The sequence below is a fragment of the Martes martes genome (genome assembly GCF_963455335.1).
Source record: "Martes martes genome assembly, chromosome: 9".
NCBI classification, from domain to species: domain Eukaryota; kingdom Metazoa; phylum Chordata; class Mammalia; order Carnivora; family Mustelidae; genus Martes; species Martes martes.
In genome coordinates this window covers 43,317,464-43,336,799 of record NC_137896.1, presented here as the reverse complement: position 1 = coordinate 43,336,799, position 19,336 = coordinate 43,317,464, and the positions used below count along the sequence as shown (strand labels likewise).

General features: G+C 46.5%; 1 protein-coding gene across 2 annotated transcripts in view; it reads right to left on the bottom strand.

The window, feature by feature from the left end:
• RIN2 (Ras and Rab interactor 2) overlaps nt 1-19,336 on the bottom strand; it is a 177,940-nt gene that overhangs the window by 21,573 nt on the left and 137,031 nt on the right. For both annotated transcript variants that reach the window (XM_080813107.1, XM_080813106.1), the window contains 4 exons: nt 18,617-18,728; nt 14,720-14,792; nt 9,343-9,434; nt 4,803-5,951 (listed from right to left, as the gene is read on the bottom strand). In XM_080813107.1, the coding sequence (XP_080669233.1) occupies nt 4,803-5,951; nt 9,343-9,434; nt 14,720-14,792; nt 18,617-18,728 (1,426 nt within the window). The remainder of the gene's footprint in view (nt 1-4,802; nt 5,952-9,342; nt 9,435-14,719; nt 14,793-18,616; nt 18,729-19,336) is intronic.

Sequence of the window (19,336 nt, the reverse complement as noted above, 5' to 3'; positions counted from 1 at the left end):
AGAAAACCCTCTAGCACAAACCTTATTTTGTGATGCCATCCCAGTTCCCACCTTGTTAGCAAGGGCTCTCTTTCTCTGAATTCCTGAGCTACCCATTTCCTTGCACAGTGTATCATGGAGTCGGGGACTCCTCACAGAGATCCTTAACTCCAGAGTTGTGACCCTTCTTTTAGTTGCTATGATTAACCCAATTTTTGATGTCCCAAGGCAAAAACTATACAACAAATTGATGCCCCATGGGAAAAAAAAACAGGTGCTTCCAGCTGGTGTCCTCTCTTTAATTTTCAAAACTAACATAAGCATTCCTTTTATATCTTGCAAGAGGTCAATTTTTCTCCTTTCTCTCCACCCTTTGCCAGCTGTACAAGGACATTCCCTCCTTGCAGGTGTTATGATCACATGGTCTAGATTAGAAGTCAGACTCAAGATTCTAATCTCATCTTGGCACCAATAGGCTCCTCTGGTAAAATCTCTCAGAAAGACCCTTAATCTAAAAAAGAGAAGATAATTACTCAAGGGCTTGAATGAAACTGTGAAATACAAATTAAAAAACAATTCACACTGGATACTGAAGCTTGAGGAAGCAAAGCGGTAGTAACTGTTTAACTACTAGGGAGTCATTTCAAACCCCCTTTCTTATTCGTGCTATGCTCTCTGGTGTCTAACCACTTCTCAGTATTGTTTGCTATTAAAAAAAACAAAAATCACATATTTCCAAATTGAGTTTAAAGATAAGTTTTCTTTAAATAATTAAAATTTTCTTCAGAGAAAATACAAGTTTTAGTACATAGCAATTAAATAAAGCAGAACACTATTGTATCGATTTTTTTGCTACTGAGTTTTAGGACTACGAATACTTGTGTTTTTCCCCCCCATGGTTGTTGACAGTCCATGGTGGGCAGTTCAAACAAAATAGAAAATTTGAGATGAGTAAAATTTTTGGAGTTGGAGAAATTTCGTTTTTCTTGAAACAAACCTTGAAAACAGGGATTTCCCAAGATTAATGTCAGATCAGAAATGAAAGTTCTTTTGCTTGAATAAAATTTAAAAAAAAACACTGACCACAAAAATGCAACAAGTTCTGCAGAGTGGAAGTTTCACGATCAGAAATTTTGAACTGATATCTCCCATCGGCTGAAAAAGACCAGAGCAAGACTGGTATGATGGGCAAGCTCACCAAAGAGGAACACACATGATAGAAAAATGAGAAATGTTGCAACCTGTCTCTATTTTACAGGGTAGGCCAGGCCAGTCCTGAGTATACCTCGCTGCAGATGAAGTTACCGATCCCAGGACTTTCTCATAGGACCTGAAATTGTGTACAGTTTTTGTAAAAGTATCTGTTTGTCCTTTCTTGTACAACTTTGTAGGGTACGGGGGAATGAGGGTGAGCAGAGAGCTCTCCAGAAGGGAAACAACATGTGGGGGCTTGACTCATGTGGCAACTCACCATGTCTTATCCCCATTGGCTTCATTCCCAGCCAGGAGAGTGAAGCTGATTTCAATCCACTGACATTGATTCAAGACCCTCAAAATGGCAGGGCTTCCTGTTGATGGTGCTTTAAAGGGTAGTCTAAACAGAATGTAAATTCTCCATACTAGGACACAACCATTTAGAGTGGCCATTTTCTTCATTTTTGAGGTTGGTCACTTATCATTTTACACTCACCTAGAAAGCACTGGCCGGAAGGGCTGTGACAAGACATATGGAGTGGCACTGAGTGAGGGCTGCTTGGTGTTTCATTGGCTTTTCTCTAGACAACCGAAGAACCACTCTCTGAAGAAGACAGATTAGCACCACCTCTAGATCCTAACTGTAGACACGCATGCATTCCTACAGTCATTTTTCACATATGAATGACAGCTCTAATTCTATGTGGGTTAAGCCAGTGAAATGCCTCCTCCACCTCCCTTGATTTCAGGACAGACATTCTGTAAATGCAGGCTTTATATGTAAATTCCCACCTCTTGGTTCAGAGCGATCACCTTCCAAAGTTGTGGGAATGGAGGACAGGACTAGACTGGCATTCTTGAACAGACTAAGGAGCATTAGCAGATACCTGTTCAGAACCATCTTGAGGCTTGGTATTCTGGAGATGGCATTCAAAGTGAATCCATTCAGAGTGAATCCATTAAAAGTGAATTACTTCCTTCTGGGAAGTGAGATACAGTAGGAATATGCAAACAATTGAGAAAAGATCTTGGTAGAATCCAAGCTTGCCTACTTATCAGCACTGAAACCCTCTACAAGTCACTTCTTATATCTTGGCCTCCATTTTTGAATTTGCAAAAGATGAATAATATCTATGTAAATGTACCAACCTTGAGTTGGTTAATGAGGCTCAAAGGAGTGACTGTATCAACCAGTCTAGAGTAAACTAGTGATCACTTCGCTCTCGAGGATGTCAAAGACTATCAGATTAAGTCCCGTTTTTTGTCAGAGTCCTAACCAAGTGACTTACACACTGAAGGGGGTCGGTTTTCTGATCATCTTTCCTCTCCAGTTGGGCAAGTGTTGAGTTTCTCAGGTTGACCTCCGCTCTGGTTCACCTTCCTCTTAATTTCAAAAGCCCAGCCCATTCATTGTACTTTCAACACAGAACGATGCTTTCATGGGGGAAGCAACATGCCACGAGGTAGTTGCTTTCATGCAAAGGTTTCAAAAACCAAAACAAACAAGCCAATCAAAAAGTGAGGCAATGCTTAGTTGGCCACACCCACACCTCCTTACAGAACTGTAGTCTGAGCTGCCTCTTCCAAATGCTGTACCTGCTGGTTACTAGCTAGTGTAGCCTGGGGACAAAGGGCTCCACCTGGCAAAGCCCTGCATCCCCCACCCCACTGGGGATGCCCATGCCGGCTTCACAGGGGTGAGGCCAGGCCCTGCTGACATCACTTGGCCAGAACCCTGGCTCATAGGAGAGGCTCCAAAGATGTCAACATCCCTTCTTGTCGTGACCTTAGATTTTAAATTAAAAGCTGCCTCCTTCCAGAGCAGCAAAGTGTATGTCTGTTTTTGGAGAAAATGAGCCCTTGCGCTCTGAGAGCGGGTACCGTAGCTGAACTTCCCTTCAAAAGAAGCTGGCAGAAGGGCCTCCTGGGGAACAGCACTCTGGTGGGTGCTTACCAGAGTCTCTGTAGGGAAGGAAAGGAAGGCCCCTGTTCCCTCTGGAACCTTGTCCCTGTGGGCTGGTTGGCGCTGTGGCCCACATAGCTTGGTGCTGACATCAGTGCCCGCCTGGCTCCCCCCACGGGACTCCCCCAGAGGAAGCTTCTTCCCCCCGTTCAGTGTGCCTGTGACTATGGTATGGGAGCTGGACTCCCCTGAGGGGTGGGCTCCCGGTGGGACAGGGGACAGGATGGCCTGGGTGGTTATTCTGCCTTCCCCAAGAAACCTTTTCCAGTTTGAAGCACACCACGAGGGCACATTCCTTCCAGCTTCTCTCCTCAGCAACACCCGACTCTAACCCCGCCCCATCGACCAGGCTCAAACCATGAGAAAACAAACAAGGCTTTGATTCCTTTGTGAGAAAATCAAAGAGCTGCTGAAACTTACTTAAAGGAGAAAGAGACTGAGACAGAGAGAAAGAGATAGAGAAGAGAGAAAGAGAGAGAGAGAGAAAGAGAGAGAGAGAGAGAGAGAGAGGAAGGGAGGGAGAGGGGGAGAGGGAGAGAGAGAGAGAGAGAGAGAGACTACTCTCTACCACAAACTGTTTACTACTTTCAACAAAGAGACGCAACCAGAAAGAAGAAATCTGGGTTTAGCTTTATGAACTGCCTGGAAATATCTGGTAGCTCTTTCGGCTGTGGCTGCCCAGTGAATGAGGTTTCTGAAATTAGCCTTTTAGAGTCAATCTTCTGAAATTAAAAAAGAGAGAGAGAGAGAAAGAGTGAGAGAGAGAAAAGTCCTTGCAACACTCTTGCCCTGGAAAAAAAGACGCCTTGCCAAATTCAAATTTTCCTTGGCCAAAGTAACTATTAACAATCAGCCCTTCGATGAGGTTATAAAGAAAATATTTCCCCTTGACTTTGGAGAAAACACCTTTCATGTGACCTCCAAATATGTTACTTATTTGAAAAGCACACAAAATAAACTTGTCTTTTCCTTTTTTTTTTTTTTTGCTTACTCCAAAACCGTGTTGCTTAAGGAATTCTGCAGCATCAAAAGCCAGCAGGGCGGTTCCCCTTTCGGTAAAAGGATGACAGGGTGGTGGTCCCAGGGGGCTTCCAGAATTGGGGCTGTAATGGTTACTGAGCTGTCACTTGTCACACAGGTGTGGTCACTATGGAAACTCATCCAGTGGCACAGCCGTGACGGCTGCACCCTTGCGAACGCACGCCATCCCTCAGTGAAAACAGTCCTTTCCAAAGAAAGCAGAGGGAAACATCCTCCCAGAAGACAGCACAAATCCCTTTCTACTCAGGCGCTGCCTGCAGAGACACACTTTCATGTTGTGTGACATACAACATGCCACGGCTGTGCCACACACAGCCCAAAATCAGGTGGGTCACTGGACCCTCAGAAGGCACACTCTACCCCTGAACTGAACCTTTCAGGGGTTCCCATCTGCAGCTCCCCCAAACTGTTGCAAGCCTGCGACTCAGCTCTATAGTGAGGCTGCTTTAAGAGGCTAGGGTGCCATTCCAGTGGGCAGAGGGCATGGAGCATGTTGTTGTTTTGAACCCCAGAGAAAACCTCAGCCAAAAGACCTGCCACGGGGATGCACTGTCCTACGAGGTTACCGGACAATTTCTGTTTAAAAAGAAAAAAAAAAAAAAAAAAAGGCCAAGTGGGGACTTACCGATTTGGTCTTCGGGGATCAGCGACTCAATGGGGGGGTCCAGCTCTGAGCTCTGAGCCAAATAGTTCTTCACCTGGGTCATGAACTGCCGGATGGTCTGCAGCATGTCGGTGCTGGACACGTGGCACTCCTTATTCTCCTGCAGGAAACTCACGTAGTCCTGCACCAGGCAGCCAAAATAGGTGCACTTGTCCCGGGACAGCTCCGCGATCCTCCGGACCATGCGCTTCTCAGGGGTCATGAAGGAGCTGAACACCCCGCTCATCTTGCGCAGCTGGGACTTGACGAGCTTGGGCAGCACGAAGGAGCTGTTCCTCTTCTTTTTGGACTTGATGGGGGGGGCCATGGTCTCCTGGTCACTCTCTTCTTCGCAGTCCTCCAAGCTGCTGTTGGTGTCCGCCTCATAGCCGAACAGGGGCATGCTGCGGTCGAACTCCAGCGAGTCGGAGGAGGAAGTGGAAATGCTCATGTCGCTCAGCCTCTGTCTGCCTCCATGCCACGGGGGCCGTGATTCAGGGCCGGCAGCCCTTGTGCAATCCCCCGGGGCGTCCGCAGGCGGGGCCCCACCTGGCCTGCCAGCTGTGCGGGGCTCCGGCTCCTCCGGCTCCTCCGGCTCCCGTTCCTGGCCGGGACGAGGCCGGCCACCGGTCAAGGTCTTTGCGCTGCCTTCCGCCTCTAGAAAAGAAGCCTGCTTCTTCAGCCGGGGTGGAGGGATGGGGGTTGGTTTCGTTCCAAGCAGAGCTACGTTCCCATGTTTGTTATGGTTGACTGTTTCTGGCATGCTCGCCTGGGCTTCGGTCCTGGACAGCTGAGGGCTTGTGTGGAGACTATTAATAGCGGGTGGCGGGGGCCTGGGTGGGGGGGACCGAGGCCTCTCGGTGCCATTCGCGTTGGGAGTCCTGGTGCAGGGCCGTTTCAGGCCTCCACTGAGGTCCTGGCTGTGCACTTTCAAGAAAAGAGGATTAATAAAACACAGGGCTCCGTTGGTCTGGCTGCACTCCAGCTCCGAAGGCGTCCTGGTTTTTATAGAATGCACTCCATTTATAAGGCAGAGCTGACGAGAGGCAGGACAAACACCGTCTGAGGAGAGAGGCCTATGGGGAGGTGGAGGGTTTGGGGGTTTGTTGTCAGCTGGAGAGCTCCAAAAATCTGAAAGTCATTATCAGTGAACACAAGAATGTAAATACAGTACTCTCGGGCCATTCCTTCACAAATTAAAAAAAAACACAGTTGCATGACAACACACGTCTTTGAAGGGGGAGGCGCCACACTTGGGTGTTTTGTTTTTCTTTTTTTTCTTTTTCTTTTTTGCTTTAACAGCATTCCCTTACTGGAAAGGGTAGAAGTGGTGCCAGGCCCAGCCATGGGCTCCCAGGAAGGCTCCAGGGGCTTTTCACCTTCCAAGCCCTTGAGAATCAGCTTGGCCAACATACAAAGCCAGCCCAGCCTTTGCACAGGTGAGGATAGGACTGGAATTGTTACAGGATAAGGCTGGAAAAGGCCATGGAGCTCCCCAACTTGCTTTACAAAACCTGAGCTTACTCGCAGAGCAAGCCACCCTTTCCAAGCCCCTTCTCCTAGAGGTGCCCTCTGGAGGACCTGGCAGTTCCCCTTTAATGGGCCGGACCAGCAGCTGGGCCTGGGGGATGTTACACAATCTGCTTAGGGTTTTACGTGTTCAGCATTAAAACCCCCAAAGGAGGAAAAATACGCACATGGAACCCATCAGCAGAAAAAAAGGACAGCAGACCTATGCAAACGCTAAGTGCAAGTTCAACCCTTTATCTTTATCTTAGTGGTTAGCTGCCCACACTCCCTAAATCCGAGCCCTCCTTACCACTATGGCTACACGCACTCAACACTCTTTGGAGCAGTGCACATTGCTTACTGTAGCTAAACGGCCCTATGTCACTTACATATGGGGCTCGGGTTTCCACGCAAATGGTGGGAGACGGGGATGGTGATAATTGTTGTCTGTTGTGATTTCCATTTGGATTAGGTTTATTCTCTCTTTACAGCTTTGCCTTGTTGTGGTTGCCTAAAATGTGTTTCTTTCTTATGGGCCCAAAATGGCTGACCATGGGGGAGAGCGGGGAGCCCTTTGTCCCGTTCTCTCTGTGTCATAAACACACCTGAGAGTGTCACCTGCTTCCTCTTGCCCTCCCTTTCCTCCTCTCTGGCTCTGTGCTGTCCAACGCAAGAGCCACTGCCACAGAGGCATTCAATTCTAAATTTCGCTTCATGTCAATCAATTACATTTAAAAACAGGCATGCAGTTCCATTACCGGCAAACATTGAAGTAGTTTCGGAACTAGGGTATGTTACGTGAATGTAGTTTTTCAACTGTAAATTTAATGAAATCTGAATACAGTTCACGTGTTTCTGATGAAAATTTAATGCCCATAGAGAGATGTGCTGTAAGGATAAAACACATGCTGGATTCCAACACTTAGTATGAAAAAAAAAAAGAATGTAAAATATCTCATTAATGCCTTTGAAGTATTGCTTTTATTGCATCAATAATTTTAAAAACATTGCTTCCATGTCGAAATATTTCAGATCTAGTACAAAAAATAAAATAAATCATAAAAATTAATTTCTCCTGTGCCTTTTAAATTTGCTTTAATGGGACTACCAGAAAATTTAAAATTACACACTGGCTTGCGTTATAAGCATTCCTCTTGCCCAGTGTAGGTCTGGATGGAATGGCTCTCACCATCTTTGGGTCTTAGTGCTGCCACCACTCCTAGACTTTATAAGGCTTAGTACATAGGGGCGCCTGGGTGGCTTGGTGGGTTAAGGCCTCTGCCTTCGGCTCGGGTCATGGTCTCGGGGTCCTGGGATTGGGCCCCGCATCGGGCTCTCTGCTTGGCGGGGAGCCTGCTTCCCTTCCTCTCTCTCTGCCTGCCTCTCTGCCTACTTGTGATCTCTGTCTGTCAAATAAATAAATAAAATCTTAAAAAAAAAATAAGGCTTAGTACATATAGCTCCCATGAATGTGTTTCCTCCCATATGGATTATGGACATGGGTGGTGGGGGAGGAGAAGGGACGGACACTATTAACTTTGACCCCTTGGTGTGGGGCCTATCACGTAGCAGACCTCTAGAAACGTTTGTTGGATGGACAAATAAATGAAGAACAGAGTTGTAAAAAGTGCTGTCTCTTCACAAAATGAGTAATGTGTACACTGAAAATTACAAGCTGGGTATGTATTAATTAGGCCTCATTTGCTTCTGGTCAGTGGCCACTAGGACAAGGTATTTTTGTGTTTTTCTTCTCAGGACACATACGTTGACCTTCAGTCCTTCAGCCCCGGCATGAAGCCGGCACTGCCCACTGACCACAGAACCAGGAGTTCTGTGGCTGGAGGTCAGCTGTGAAAACAGACCTGGTGGTGGTCTTCAAGAGACCAGCGATCTAGTTGGTTATATTCACTTAAATTCGGGAAATGTCTTAAACTCTCTCCAAAGGTGTCTGAAACTCCAATGCAAGAGATGGTATAACTTTTCAGCAGGGACATTTATCCTACCCTGGTATTTTTACCAGGAATCAGTTTCCCAATCCCACTACCTAATTGCCCATCATACAGGTCTCAGACAGATGTAGCAATTCTTTTGAAGCAATCGTAGCTTGAGAAAGAGTCTGAATCTGTCTCTAGGCTTCTTATAGGAGCCAGGAGCCCTGGTACTTGCATTTCGGCATCTCAAATTCCCATTCCAATACTATGTCCTGGTTGTTAATCTTTCAGAAGACCGAAGCCCTAAAAACCTAAAGACAATCTCCCCTTCCAATCTGGGGGGGAAGCTTCCCCTCCCCCCAAAGTTAAACCCACACAAATTCCTCAGGGCAATGGGACAAGGAAGTGAAATTAGGTGAACTGTATGTCCCGATCCATTGTCAACCAATGTCCAAAACCATGGTGTTGCATTTAGGGGCGTTGGCAAAGGGGCAGGAGAGGGAAGCCAGTGCCCAGCTGGTCAGAGCGAGGATGCATGGCAGGATAGGGGACACGGCCCAAGACACCAGGACTGACACTGAACAACAGAGGAAGTGAGACAGATGGTACTCGAGATGCCTACATGGTCAAATTCCCCAAAGCACATAAGTGCCGTCAATGCCCATGTGTTCTTCTAGAACAAAACGCGTGCACGTGAGATGTGCTGTGCTGTTTCCCTTTCTGCCAAGCACTGCTTTTCCCCAGTAAAGCACCACAGAAAGGAAAGATAGGACCCATTACAGAAGTTTGTGTTCCACCAGGACGTGGACTTTTAGGGTAGCTGCAATTCATTGACGGGAGACACTGAGAGATGTTAGGGTTTCCTTGGGGCCAATAGAGGGCTTGCCTCTGAGAGTCAGTTCAGTGTCTGACTTAGAAAAAATCTCTCAGTACGTGTGATTCTGGGACCTCACGGCCCTGTGAGCCAAGTTTTGCCACGGAGATGGGGATTATTTTTTGGATGGAACAGTATATCACCAGCCAACATTGGCTCTGCTCCACAGATCATTTCAGGAGAGAACTGGGCAGGGGCACCCACTTACTTAGTCCCAGCTGGGCCAGTTCTTCAAGCCGAGCCTCAGTCATGGCTGTTGAAATGGCATAAGGCAACTTCAAGGTAAACGGCAGAACATCCCTGATTTTTCAAAAAAGAGAATATTTGTAATTATGTGTCTTGTTTCTGTCTCTCATTTGCATTTCATCCTAGAGATGTTTTAGCTTCAATTGCAATGTCCTAAGGAGACACTATATCATACCTAACCAGACCTTGTCTTTACTGGGGCCAGAACTGCAAGATTACTATTCTTGCCTCTAGTGACACTGGGGACAGACTGAGAGATAGGCTGACTGGTTTGCTGTCTGTAATGAGGACAAAATTTCCTCCATGGGGTAGCTGACGTGTATCTAGTATTAATATCAGAATCCCTATGTTGGTGGATCTTACATATTATGTACATAAAACATTATGTACTAGTTTGCTACATGTTCTGAACATTGGCTCCAACTCATTGAGCAGGACTGTGTAATCCTAAACCAAGATTTAGGATCTCATGTCCTTACACACGGCAGATTCTCCACCACTATCTGTCAGTTTTACTCTGACATCTTCCAGCTAGAGCCCACGCATTGGGGGTTGTATGCTGGATACAAAACTTCCTCCTGTTTTAAGGTAATGCTTCTCTATCTGTAATGTACACACGAATCCCTGGGAGTCTTGTTTTACTGCACGCTCTGATTCAGGAGGTTTGGGTGAGGCTGGAGATCCAGCATTTCTGGCATGCTCATAGCCGATGTTGCTGCTGCTGCCACCCCTGCACCACGCTCTGAGTAGGGAGGCAAATGGAAAGGACTTCATGCAACAACCCCGGCCCCAAGCAGCATGGTACCATGTGTGCACCAGCAAACACAAGCACCCAACATCACAGACCAACAGGCCCAACAGGAAGAAGCTGAGCTGAGCTGGCACAAGGGTCCTTCCATGGCCAGCGAATAGTGCCACCATGAGTAAATGCATGGACCACAAATTCTTTCTTTCTCTGAAAGGGCAAAAGCAGACCTAACATACATCTGCTCATTTTCATATACAAGGGAGAAGCATTGGTGGCTCCCTACTCCCCAGGGCTCACACAATGCCATGACTGATAATGACAGGGAGAAAGCCTGTTTTGAATAAATGAATGAATGAATATGCAATAACAATGGTGACTTATCCAAAAAGAAATTATTGTTTCAGTGGTGGTATTGGTCTTACAAAAAAAAGAACTCAGGGGCACCTGGGTGGCTCAGTTGGTTCAGCATTGGACTCTTGGCTCAGGTCATGATCTCAGGGTCCTGGGATCAGTCCCTGCATCAGGCTCTGCACTCAGTGGGGAGTCTGTTTGTGGGTTCTCTCTCCCTCTCCCTTTGCCCCTCCCTCTGCTCATGCTCTCTCTCAAATAAATAAATAAATCTTTTTTAAAAAAGGAATTTCCTCATTCATTCAACAAATGTTTATGATCATCTATGATGTGCCAGACACTGTTATAGGTGCTGATAACAGACAAAAGACCCTGCCTGCCTACATGGAGTGTCACTCCAGTGAACACCAAAAGACAATGAACAAATATGCAGTTTATAGAACAGGAGAAGGGGGTGTGTGCCACAGATTTTAATATACGTGCAAAAGGGGAATAACAAAGAGTATTCAAGAGTGACAGTTGGCCAGAGAGGGCCCCATGAGCAGGTAGCATTTGAGTGAAGATTTAAAGGGATCAGGGTGCAAACCATGAAAGAAAGAACTTCTTAGGCATAGTAAGCAGCAGGTGCAAAGGCCCTGTGGTGGGAGAGGGTCTGGTATATATGAAGAACAGCAAGGAGGCCATCACGGCTGAGGTGCAGTAAGTGAGGGACAAAATGTAGAGCTTCCACCTGTATTTTGTCTACACAAGAGACTGTGAAAACCTCCACTGAAGAGAATAACTATCCCAAACAACTTGTTTACAGTAAGATTAGGCAACATTCTAAACTGAATCAGATTAAATGTGGATGACCAGAGAATTCTGGAACCCCTGAAGCTGTTGACAATGAATCACAAATTAGTAAGGTCAATGAAAAGAGCAAAACACGAATACAATGTCATTTATCGCATTGCCTCCAATGTAGCGTTCACATAAATACTAGGGGGTGGCAGTCAGGAGGCGGCTCTTTCCTGAGCTGTCAAGCCTGGGTCACCCCGTTTCCAGGGACCCTTCTGTCTCCCTCCAAATGGTGTGAGCACCTGCTTCCTCTTGTCCACTTGCATCCTTTCTGGATGAAGCAGGCGGAGCCTTGGGGGGGATGGCAGCATCTGTAATAGTTGCTGCCCGACCGGAGAGAGGCCATGACTCAGATTATAATCTTAAAGGAAGATTAATGGGAAGCAGAACTTTGTAACGCCAGAGCATCATATAAATATATGTTTCTACGGCTGCAAAAACTTAATTAAAATCTTCCTTCTTTAGACAATTTGGGGGAAAGCCACATACGACAAAACCAACCTCTGTTTATTTTAAGCTTTTATCTTGCCCAGCGTAGTACCTGGAGACTAAACATTACATGGCTGGTTTTTCTTAAGGGCACGTATGACAGGAAACCACACCTGTATTTCACTAATGGGTGTTTTTCAGCTTTGATCTACTGGAACATTAGATGTTGCCCATGAGTCTTTTTCCATGGCACCAGCTAAGGGCACAAGATAGCATCTCCTCACACACACAGAGTCGCTTCCCTCTCTCTTTATCCTGTTAAGAAAAGGAGCCCTGATTCTAAAACCTACGTAACGGACAAAATAAAGCCAGCTTAGGCATAAATGTTTCACTCAAGAGTTTTAGGACACACAGAATTTACTTTTGAACCTTTACTCTCTATGTCTCGTGTTTCTAAAGCAGAGGAGACTAACTCTTGAATACTTACTACTGCACCAAGCACTGTAACTCACGTTGTACCCACCCAGGCCCCTAGGAAGAAGCTCTGAGGTCCCGCATTCTGTGGGTCAGGAGCACAGGACAGCATAGACGCAGAGGTCTCTGTACCCACTCACAGAGCTGATGTGGAATTTAGCGGGGCCAGGAACCCAGTTACACTGGACCCCAAGGTCCATGGAGGGGTGCTGTACAGTGGCAAGATATGAGCTCTGGCATCATGGCAGGCCTGGGTTTAAATCCAACTTCTGCCACGTATTAATTGAACAATTGTGGTAAGTGTCCCACTCTCTGAGCCATGGTGTCTTCACGATCCTAATTTCGGGGTTGCCATAAGGATTAGAAATGATATAAATATGGTGCCTAGCACCTATATAGAAAGCCCCTGAAAATACCATTAACCTTAATCAATGATAATTAAGAACTATTATTTCCTCTAGCTCTTTGCGACTCAAAGTGTAATTGCAGGACCAGCAGCATTGGCCTCGTGACCTGGGAGACTGTTGGAAACGCAGACTCACCAACGCTGCTCTGGACCCCCTGAATGGGAATCTGCATTCTAACAAGATTCCAGGTGACTCCAGTGTGCATAAATCTTTGTGCGGCAGCGCTCTCCATGACACTGAGGTTGCTGAACTGACAGCAAGCTCCCAGGCATTCGTGGCCAAGTTTTGCATCTCATTTGTGTCCTCAGCCGAACTCTTCAGCTACCTTCCTGATGTGATCAGCCACATGCTGACTGATTCATGAATTCTCTAGCCTAGTGCACCTGTGCATACGCATTCCGGGGGGGTTGTGGGACACCAGGGCTGACAACCCAACCACTTTCTCTATGTGAATACATTCACGTACCAGTAACCAACTAGAGCATTTCAAAAATATTGTGGTCAGACTGGGTCAAATCAGGTACTGTTGCCTAAGAACACTGATTCAGGTAAACGAGTAACGTAAAGCATTAGAGGAGAAACAAAAACATAAAGAACTTTTGCGTTTGAGGGGGAAAAAATAGGAAAATGAATCTCAGGACTCTCTGATCACAAAATGTCAATGTGGGGATTTTTTCCATCAGCACCTTATATTGGGACCATGCTTTGTAGTGTAGGGAAGGCTTTCATGTGTTTTATCTCCTTCAGCCATCAAACAGCCCTGGACATCAGGTTAACCAGCCTCTTATGAATACTGAGGGGAGAGATGGTATCTTTCGTATGCTGCTGCCAAATATTATGTTATAGGTGTAACGATTTTTCACAACAGGACAGTCAGCAAGCCAACTCTGCAGAGTAAGCCAACTCCACCTCCAATCAACATGCTAGTGTCGAAATTCACTTTCGGGAGCTGGTTGGCCTCAAACCAGAGCAGGTGTGGATTCCTGGAGCCAGTGGGGGCTCCTGCACTGGCTTCTTCTTCTTTCTGGGCAGCAGATGTTCACCCTTACACAGGCCAAGGGCTCTTGCCCACTGGGTCCAACTCTAGATGAAGCCCCTTGGCTTCCTCCCCTGGGTGATCAGCCCTGCAGGTCCCCACTGTAAGTTCCTCCCCACCCTCAGGCCATTGACTGTGTGGCTTTACCTGCATGGTGATGTCTAGGGGTCAACTGCTCAGTGCCTGCCCCTGGGAGGGTCTAGACCAACAGGTACAACAAACACCTAACTCCGTCTTTGAGAACGGACTCGACCCTTAAATTAATATCAAGGAAAGGAACCCCAAACAAGCTTCTCCACTTCAGACTGGGATGGCTGTGAGACATGATCTTTGGAAAGAACCCAGGAACGTATGCCTATCTGTGCTCTATCGGCTGCAACAGGCATACAGAGAAGCCAAGGGGGCCTGTGTGGAGGTCATGTCGGTCTCTGCAGATGAAGACTATGGATTCTGAGTCATCAAAAGAACACTCCACTTGAAAAACTATGATGGCTACAAAGGAAAAAAACAGGGAGCACCTTCAACAACTCACAGATTCCCCACACTAACACGGGGATTTGGGGGCAAACTACTTGTAGTCTAACACAGTTGCATGAGGGCATAAGCACTGAGTGGGCCTGGAGAACAGTGATGCAAGATTATGGGCTGGTTTATGGAGCCCGTATTTCTAGCATCCCTTGGAGAGTTTGCAGAAACATTATCAGGGACCTTTAAATGTTAGGGGTCTTCATCGTGGGTCCCTTTATGTGCGTGCCTGTGTGCACATATGTGTACACGTGTGTCTGTTTTCCTGCCTGACAGGTCTAGGTGAAAGGAGTCAAGGGCATATCTTGAAGACATGGGCATATATTAATTTGGGTGGGCCAGCATAGTATTTTGATACCACCTGGCAGAGGGGAGTTGGTGACTGTTTTAATTCATAATCAATCCCTCCAGGGACATCTCATAGGCAGCAAGCCTCCCAGACCCCTCTGCCCAGCTTTCATCCAGAAACCCTGAGGCCATTTACATGGCATGCACTAAGCAGGTGCTTGAGATCGTAAGAGGTGTAGAGTCTTACCTGCTGATGCAGTAGAAAGCAATGAGCCGGAATAAATCCGCAAAACTGATTCCTGAGCCTTCCAGGGAAAAGGCTGCAAAAGAGAAGATTTCAGAAACCAGCTGAGTGTCCTGGAGAATTGTTTTGGGAAAGGAAAGGTCCTCTGCTGTTGTCTGCTGCATGTGTAGGACCCTCTCTGTGCTCTCAAACCAGCTACTGTGCAACTTATCAGAACCAGCTGCGGTGAGGATGTGTGTCACCCAGAAACAGACCAGTAGAGTCCATGGCCTAGAAGTCCAGGCCCTGACTCATGCTCTAGTGCTTGATAAACAGACCAGCACAGGCACAAATTGCACAACTATCTTTTTTTTTTAATGTAAACACATGAGGTACTTGGGTGGCTCAGTCCATTTAGCATCTGCCTTTAGCTCAGGTCATGATTCCAGGGTTCTGAGGTTGAGTCCCACATTGGGCTCCCTGCTCAGCAGGGCGTCTGCTTCTCCCTCTCCCTCTGCCTGCTGCTCCCCCTGCTTGTGTTCTCTCTCTGTGTCAAATAAATAATTAAAATCTTTAAAAAAAAATTCAAACACGAAGTTGAGGAGGGGGCAAGGGGCTGGTCAGGCCAGCCTGCAAGGCCATGAGCATACAACAGTGCTGGGGAAACACCAAAGCCCCCGCTGCCCTTGACCCCCTTTGGGTAGATGGGTAAACCTATTGGGTCACATTCCTCTTTTCCAAAATAGGCTACCTCCGGTTAAGACACAAGGCCAAAGGAGTACAAAGCTTGGAGGAAAACACAAGGTTCCAGTAAATTAGCTCTGGGGTAAATTCAGCAGGGAAGATTCTAAAACCCATTTACTTCGCGTGCCCCTACCTGCCACCACCAAGTGCACAAGCTTCCCAGCGACCATGAGCTGGCAAGAGAGTGAACCATCCTGCACATGTTCCCAATGACAGGACAGTGAGGGTTTGACTTTAGATACTTACATATTTGCCAACCACTCCTCATGTCGTGTCGGCCAAAATGCCACTCAGGCAGTCATCCTTCCAAAAACATTCCAAATAGCCCCAGCCTTGTGAAGATTTCCTCTGTTCCTCAGTTTTTCTCCCTCTTATAACACTCCGAATCCTCACTTACATTGTTTGTTATCTGCATATGTTGTTTTAGTTTGCTTATTTAGTATCTCTGTAGCACCCCAAACACACCCATGCCTCTACACATACACCATGACAGACAGACAGAAACAGAAACACGCACGTGCACCACAATTTAACTAGTTAAGTAGGGGGAAGCCAATGTGGGTGTGGTTAACCTCTCTGAGCCTCGGTTTTCTCATCTGTACAATGGACAAGAATAGCACTTTCCCTCTCTCTCAGAAAGGTAGAAGAGGAAACTGAAATTTTAAAACATGGAGTAATTGTATGAAGGTGATGAATCACTAAATTCTATTCCAGAAACCAGTACTACACTGTGTGTTAACCAAGTCAAATTTAATTTTTTTAAAAAAAGTAAACAAACACCAAGATCTGGGCATTAGGTGTGCTGGTTGCTACTTTCTCTTAGGTGTCATTCTCTCAGCTGACAGACCAAAGAAATACATGAGTGTACTAACCTATGTAAATACATTTGACTACTGATAGTCTCTGCATGTAGCCGTCTGTATTGATATCAAGAGAAAAATGAGTTCTTACTGATGTCTCCAACACTAATCCTTACCACATGGATCATTCTAGTCTTCTGCTCTTGTATCTATAACCTCCCTCTCCAACAGTGAAAAACACGGCTCCCACCATCCGCCATCATTTACTTCATTGTTCAAGTCCAGTATCCATGTATAGTGGCGTCAGAATTGTTAACCCGTTTCCCTGTGGGAGGCCACTTTTATAACTACAGAATCGTACTCATGTGGCCTTCCTTTTGCCATAATACCATTTAGGCAAGTAAGATCTGTTTATAACCTAAAAAAATTAAATTAAATTAAATTAAGAATGGGGTGATTCATGTGAAAGCAGTCTATACAAATATAAGCAGGTCTTTACTATTAAACCATATTGTCCAGATGTTATGACAAGATATCTGTGTTTCTAGCAAGTCCTTCCTTTCTCGATCCACCTCCATTCGCACAGAAGCTAGGCCCTGACCAGGAAGGGGCATTATGGTGGGACCAAGACCTGTGGTAACTAGTCACAAGGGAATGCTTTGCTCAGACCAACTTTTTCAACCACTGTAAGTCCTCTGGATGGGAAGAAGGAACTGATACAAATCTTGACACAATACGGAGGAAAAATCTTCAGCCAGGAGGAAGCTAAGATGAACACCAAGAAAGTTTTAAAGTATAAACACTAACTATACTTACTGTAGGGGGGCTAAGAGGGGGTTTCCAGGCTAACTTACCACGCTTCACTCTGGATATGAGAAGGGATGTAAAAACCAGTTAGATCTATCACTTCTTGGCTAGCAAACTTCCAAAAGCTACTGCAGTGTTGACTTTCCTCACTTCGATTTTTATCCATTGTCTTTAGAATGGAGGGTTTGCAATCTATCTTGTGATTACCTCCTCATGCAAATTCACTGGTATGAGCCACACACCAGGGCCACTGACCGCTCGTGGAGGTTTTCCTGAGCATCAGTAACCTTGTGAAGCCTGGAGGAAACACATCACAAGGCCCAGGTTGACAGCTGAACCTGAGGCTGACCTCGAAGAGGCTGGCAGGTTTCACTTCTGCTGGAAATGTCTCCTCTAGACTCCGTGAAGGCCATTTGGTTCAGGCAGACTATGAACTCCAGGCTGAGTATAATCCCTTCCCTGCTCTTCAACTGACCTCAGTACCTTCACTTTCTTCAAAAGTGGGGACTGAGGCTTGCTTAGGTGGAAACTGGGGAGCAAGTGAACATCGTTGCCTCAGTCTTGCTATAGAGAGAGTCGCTGGGCTTTCAAACTCACCACTCCTGGCCTTCCCATCTCAGCTCGTTAACCCATGCTTGCTTGCTTTCTTTGTTTTTATTAAGTTACATTAGTCACCATACAGTACATCATTAGTTTTTGATGGAGTGTTCCATGATTCATTGTTTGTGTGTAACACCCAGTGCTCCGTGCGATATGTGCCCTCCTTAATACCCATCACTGAGCCAACCCATCCCCTTACCCCTCTCCTCTCTAAAACCCTCAGTTTGTTTCTCGGAGTCCATGGTCTCTCATGGTTCATCTCTCGCTCCGATGAAGCCTTTCCCTTTGGGGCACAGAGTCACAGCAGATCCTTTCCCGGAAGCTGCCAATACATCAGCACTATGTGTTCCCTTCTGTATTTAAAACATGGCCTCCTGAGACTTTACATTTTCAGGGATTGCTGAATAGCAGAAAGAAAACCAAAGCCACCTTTCTTCCTTCAAAACTTCTGCCGGCTAATTTCTTTTCAGAGGGCTGGATTCTGCCTCTGATGAGGGGCATTTCATAGACAACTGAACAGTGATTGTCTGGAGGGAACATGTCCGCTCAAGGGTAATTCACAAAGATGTGCAGACACATGCCTTCGCATGCCATCCCATAAAAAGGCCCAATTGCTACAGCTTGTCCTGTGGGTTAGTCATCAGTAAACCTAGGAACCAAATCCACGCTCTACTTAACTGGGGAGGGGCAAGAAAGCCAACCTGCCATGTGCCAAGCAGTGGGCTGCACACAGGCTGTTTACTTAAACTATTAACAGCTCCCTGATGCTGCCATCACCCCATTATCCTGACAAGAAAACCAAGGCTCCTTGGGTAGGTTACCTGCCCAGTCACCGAGTGAAGAAGTAACTGTGCCAGGACTCCGACTCATGTCTGTCTGTCTTGAAGGGCAAGCTCTGTCCACTTCCACTTGCTTGGGTGACCAGAGGCCCTCCCATCAACCAGGACTTTGCCACCCAGTGACCACTTACTGTACGTGCTTTCCTTTATGGCAAATTCCTTGAGAGGGGCTCCAAATTCACAGGGGAGGCGAAGGGAGAGAACCTTCTTCTGCATTTTGGTGGATTTACGAACCAGGAATATCTAGTGGAGGGAAAAAAAATTCAAGCTTAGGAACTATCTAGAAGGTGAGAAGCTGAGCACGTGATTTCCTGCACATGCGATGTCCATGACTAGAAGGCCCTTCATAACTAAACTTCAAGGCTCAACCAGGGATACTCTACTGCCAGCGAAAGGGACTCTCAACAAGCATGCCCCAGCTGCCTTCCTTTGATAACTGGCTTCAAAAGAATCCTACTTTCCCTTTGACAGAATCTTCTCCAGGAGACCAATGCTCCCTCAGTCTGCAGAAGCAATTTCAGTTTGGTGATTGTTTTATAGCTCTTGTTATGTGTTCTCTAGCCCACGTCTTCCATGGGCACCATGGTTGATGAACCCAGATTCTAAACAGGAGTAACATGGCTAAACCCTACGAGGTGAATTGGGAGTTCACTGGCTAATTTGGCTCATGGGTATATTTATGAGAGAAAATTAAATTTGTGGTGCATCTGAGTGCTTCAGTTGAGCATCTGACTCTTAATTTCAGCCCTGATCATGATCCCGGGGTTGTGGGATCGAGCCCACATCGGGCTCCATGCTTAGTGGAGTCTGCTTCTCCTGCTCTCCTTCTGCCCCTCCCCCCACACTCTCTC